General features: G+C 31.0%; 1 protein-coding gene across 1 annotated transcript; it reads right to left on the bottom strand.

Moving 5' to 3' along the window:
- Positions 1–1,158: 1,158 nt before the first annotated feature.
- On the bottom strand, positions 1,159–5,501 carry LOC110934169 (zinc finger BED domain-containing protein RICESLEEPER 4-like). The gene is made up of 2 exons (XM_022177356.1): positions 5,356–5,501; positions 1,159–2,047 (listed from the first exon to the last, which is right to left on the bottom strand). Exons 1-2 carry the CDS (start codon positions 5,499–5,501, stop codon positions 1,159–1,161), a joined length of 1,035 nt encoding a protein of 344 aa, XP_022033048.1.
- Positions 5,502–5,743: the final 242 nt, after the last annotated feature.

The following is a 5,743-nucleotide window of genomic DNA, read 5'->3' as shown; positions in this document are numbered from 1 at the left end:
TCCCAGTGATCCAACGAATCGGACCAGTAGCTTATCGATTACAACTACCAGAAGAGTTAGCTGGAGTACATGAGGTGTTTCATGTGTCCAATCTCAAGAAATATCTATCAGATGAATCCCTGGTAGTACCTCTTCAAGATATAGAGGTAAATGAAAAGCTGAAATTCGTAGAGAAACCACTACAGATCGAAGATAGAAAAATCAAGTTTCTCAAACACAAACGACTAGTACTAGTGAAAATCAAATGGGAATCCAAGAGAGGACCAGAATATACTTGGGAACTGGAATCAGAAATGAAGCGAAAGTACCCTCATCTATTTCAGTAAATCTCGAGGACGAGATTTTTCTCAAGGTGGGGAGGATGTAACAACTGCCATTAAAATCAATAATTAGGACGATAATTAGTCAATAAGAAAACCCTAATTGAGACACCCAAGTAATTCTACATTAGCCCTAAAATTTTCAGAACATCCGGAATCAGGATCAGGGCCCCTAAAACTCGAGGGGGGCAAACCCTAGTTGATAATTATCTAAATTTAAACGTTGCTATGCTCTGATTGGTTAATTTGTTGAATCACCCAAGCTAGTCCCGAGTCTAGGCAGCCTATGAATTAGACTGCTTAGCTTACGGACCGTAAGGGGTCAGGCATACGGTCCGTAAGGGAGACCCAAAAATTACTATAAATAGCAGACATTGGGACTTGAACAGGGAAATGAAAACGACGTAAGAATTCTGTCTGTACGTCGAATTATACTCAAAACAGTCCACAATTACACACACACGATCACGAGGTGCTGCCGCAATCAGGGTAATAACTCGATCGCTATTACGATTCAACGTCCGATCGATTATAACTATCCAACGATTGTCCGAGTGCTGCTCAAATTGAGCTTGTACTTTGTTATTCATTGTGATTTCAACTTGAATGTTTGAGTGCTGTTCGAATTCGGACTATGCTTTGTCATTCGTTGTGAATCCATTGAATTATTAAGTATCGCACTTGATAATAGTTGTGAGGGTTTAATCTCGTGAATTGACGTAACTGCTGAATTAGTTACTAATCCCGTTTGTGTGTGCATTGTTATTTAAATTAGGTTAGAAGGCTAATCAGTAAAGCTTATACTCTGCTCGTAAATCTGCAATGTGAGTCAGTAAAGCTAATCAGTCAAAGTGGCCACTTTCGTCTCAATATTCCAATCTTTTAAACACTTGAACAAACAATCATAGATACGTACTCCAGAGTACGGTAGCGGAACATCAACAAAACTTAATATGGATTTGTGAAGATTAAACTCCAAGTCTACAAAGTGGCATGTCACTACCATGTAATGGATATTTTGAACTGATGTCCACATATCAGTTGTAATGCTCACACGATTTACGGTGTTTAACGGCTTCTGGGTTCTTTTCTTTCCAATTTCGTAACTAGAAATACAATCTTGTCGAATTGATGCACGCGATATCTTGTTAAAAGCCGGATTAGCTTCTTTCATCAGCATATTAAACAATTCATACTCAATAAAATTAAATGGCAATTCATGAACCATAATCATATGAGAAATAACCTCTCTCATCCTAGCATTGCTAAACTTCCAATTTTGAATCAATGATGAAGATTCTGTTGAATTTCCAAAGCCAACATTTAACTTTAACTGACCTTTATTGACGGCTTTCAGTTTCGGGCAACTAGTGTTAATATGCCTAAGTAATGGTGTGGTGGTTCCATCTTTGAGCTTCTTTAATTTCTCTCCACAATGTATACATTGCGGGACTTCGCTTCCACTTGCATTACTTATTGTACGAAAATGTACCCAAGCATTTGATGTCTTTCTTCTTTTCCTTTTAGTGTATGGGGCATCTTCTTCATCATTGTTTTGTTGTTCAACTCTATTAGTTGTTTCATTTACATGTGCATTCTCTTCTTCATCATTAACTACAATAACATCATCAATATTGGCCATCTTTTCCTTAGTCAAAGTATCTTTGCTTCTTTGAAATTCTATATCATCATAAGGGAGTTGACAATCAGACATCTTGCTTGATAACCTAAAGAAGAAAAAATAGTTTTTAAAAAAAATGTATTCATTCTAAAAAATCAAAATCCAAGACCAAAATATATATTTTCTAAATGTCAACATTTATAGGTCACTTCTTAATTAATTTTATAACTAAATGTCCAAATGAATATATCAAAACGACAAAACCTTTCAACAGTGTAATATATAAATTAAAATCATATGTATTTTGTAGTTTTCAACAATTAATCATGGACCTGTGGGTTGTGGCAATTCTTTGAGTCAATCATATTATTTATTTTTTTTTGAACACCTATATACGGCTAATAAGGATTTCAAGGAAGCAACAAAGAACAAGTAATTTACCCAAAATCAACACCTATATAAAAAATAAATCTCTAAAAAAAAACCATCAGAATTAATCACCAAACAAGGAGAACCTTACTATTCGTTCTATACAAGGACCAATTCCCACAACTAATATACTAATATTTTTTACATAAAAAATGATTTCAATCATCTTAAAAGTCTAGTATACTAAGTAGCAACAGACAATATTGAAACACAATTGTACTCACCTTCTTGGTTGTAAGAAACTACTTACTTGCAATGCGATGGAACTATTCTCAAAGATGTATGTGTAGTAGAGGAAAAGAAAAGACTAAGGTAGCGTTTGGTACGAAGGAATGAAAGGTGGAATGGAATGGATCATTCTGATGGAATGAAAATAAACATGTTTGGTTATCATTGGTAATGGAATGGAGCATTCCAAGGGAATTTAACTCCTTCCAAATATAACAATTTCCATTCCTTGGTATGTAGGTGTTTTTTTTCCATTCCTTCAAGGAATGGAAAGAAATATGTTATTATAATTATTATTATTATTATTATTATTATTATTATTATTATTATTATTATTATTATTATTATTATTATACTTTTATTTGTATTTATATTTATATTTATTAATATTCATACTAATATTAATATATATGAAAAATCTATTATTAATTTTTTATCATTAATATATTATTATTATTATTATTATTATTATTATTATTATTATTGAGTCAATTATATTTTTGTCGCTTTAATACAGTTGTGTTTACTTCATTTTTTTTTGTTTATCAAATTGTACAAAGTAATGATTCATTCTATTCATATATGAGTAACCAAACATCACAATGGAATGGAATGATCCATTTCATTCCGTTGTTCATTCCATTACCTCGTCCATTCCATTCTCTCATCTATTCCATTACTCCATACCAAACAGACCCTAAATACAATGAAAACCTAAATCAACGATATATATGAGAAAAGATTCTTTTTAAATTGGAATTTATAAATCAAATGCTAATACCATATAAAGATTGTTATGAAATTGGAAAGTCAAAATAGTAAAGAAAATGTTCTACATTTTAAATTTATATTTGTTTTAAACTTAATATTAGTAATATATAAAGTTAAAGAATTAAATAAACGAACGGATATAAACGAACGAATATAAACGAACATAAACGATCGAATTCAAACGAACATAAATGAACGAACATAAACGACCGTTCATGAACGTAAATGAACGAATGAAACATTGTTCGTGTTCGTTCATTTAATTAAATGAACGGAAAAAAATGTTCATGTTTGTTCGTTTGCTATATAAACGAACATAAACGAATTTCTCGCCGAACGATACATGAACGGTTCACTGAACGTTCGGTTCGTTTACAAGCCTAACTCACCATTTAAACTATTTTTGTATTTTATTATTGTCAATTATTAAATACAACATGTTATTTTCAATTATAAAATACAACATGAGATTTTTTTAATAATTTTGTTAGATTTTTTATAAACATTTTCCCGTATTTTATGTAGATTTCTGAGGAAGAATCCAGAGGGATGCGGAAACGGAAGGAACATGTGGACCAGTGGGAAGGAGAAGTGGAAAATAGGGTTTGTATTTTTCTATTTTTTTTGTCCTTTTTTATAGCTACTTTAATTAATTACTAGGTTATAACCCGTGTATTACACTGGTTGAATAAATGAATTTTATATACTAAATAATAAAATAATATATCTTTAGAAACCTCCTTTATTTGCACGAGTTGAATAAATATCACTTTTCAATATTAAGTAATAAAAAATTATATTTATAAGAACCATATTCGCGTTGAATAAATATAATTTTATATACCAAATAATGAAAAAGTTATATCTTTAAAACCACGTGTATTGCATGGGTTGAATAAATAGAATATTGTTACCAAATAATAAAAAAGTTACATCTTTAAAAACCCCATTGTATTACACGGCTTGAATAAATATAATTTTATATACCAAATAAAGAAAATTATATTTTAAAAAACTAATGAATATACTCGGTACGTGACATATATGGTAATTGCGGAGATGATTATTGAAAAGAAGAAACAGTGGTCAAACATGCTATTCAAAAAGCAAATAATCAGCCATTTGAGTGATAAAATATAAATTATATTTAAAAAACCGGTAATAAATATAATTTTACATATAAAGTAATATTGAAAGTTATATACAATTTATTAAAAATTATGTAATAAAATTGATATAATAAATTTTTAATAATGAAAATAAAAATAAATAATATGTTAATAAAAAGTTTGGTTTTGGTGATAAATAATTTGGTTATTTAAACATCTTAAATTAATAATAGAGTAAACTGCTAAAATGGTCATTGATGTTTGGTCACTTTTGTCAATTCTGAGCCTCATGTGTTTTCAATTTTGTTGTCATTTTCATTCAAAAGCAAAATCTAAAATGTAACCATTTTGCCCTTCATTAAAAGAGATGAAAAAGACAAAAAAACTGAATATTAACTGAAAATCTGACCATATTGTGATTTTGGATAAAAATGACAACAAAATTGAAACCATAGGGACCCAGATTCAAAATGTTCATTTGTACTAAAGTGGTAAAAGTAACCAAATCTCAGGGACCATTTTTTTCAATTTACTCATTAATAATATTTAGTAGAAGAGTTATCTATAATTAATTAGAATAGATTAAACTAAATAATAATTATCTATAAAATATTAAATTAAATAATATTTACTATGAGAGTTATCTATAACTAATTAAAAGATATTAAACTAAATCAATAATTATCTATAAGACATTGCTTAATACGATGACAAGTGTCCCTAAAATGGTTTCTTTTATTATATAGTATAGATATAGATATAGATAATTTTGTTACAGTTGGAGTGTTTCTTATTGTATCAGACTATCAGTTAAATGGAGACGACATCTTACACATGACATTAATTATTTTTCTCTCTCTAGAGCGACGGCGATAACCTCATCGGAATAGCGAGAAAGGTCCCGGCTCCGTCTCCTGGAAACCCGGTTGCACCTCCCTTTCTATCTTGATACGGTGATTCTCCCTCTCGCATTAGGGTTCTCTCCTGACTTTGTTTTTCGGGTCGCCTCTTCCATCCCCTCATTTCCCGCAGCGGTTCCCGGGCTTCTTCAGGGCTTAGTGGGTCTGATATCGATCGCGGCTATCTGAGTATAGTTTAGCTAGATCGATTCGAATCCCATTAACACCTTTAGGGTCTGGGCGCTACTGATTCGTTTGCTTTGTTTGGAGGGACGGTGTTAAACACTGAAGATGGAGGGCGGGCGGCAATTCTTTCATAATAATGGCCATAAACGTGAGGATTACAGATCATATGAAGAGTACGAC

Source organism: Helianthus annuus, chromosome 4 (genome assembly GCF_002127325.2).
Source record: "Helianthus annuus cultivar XRQ/B chromosome 4, HanXRQr2.0-SUNRISE, whole genome shotgun sequence".
In the NCBI taxonomy this organism is placed as follows: domain Eukaryota; kingdom Viridiplantae; phylum Streptophyta; class Magnoliopsida; order Asterales; family Asteraceae; genus Helianthus; species Helianthus annuus.
This window is presented reverse-complemented; position numbering and strand designations above follow the sequence as displayed.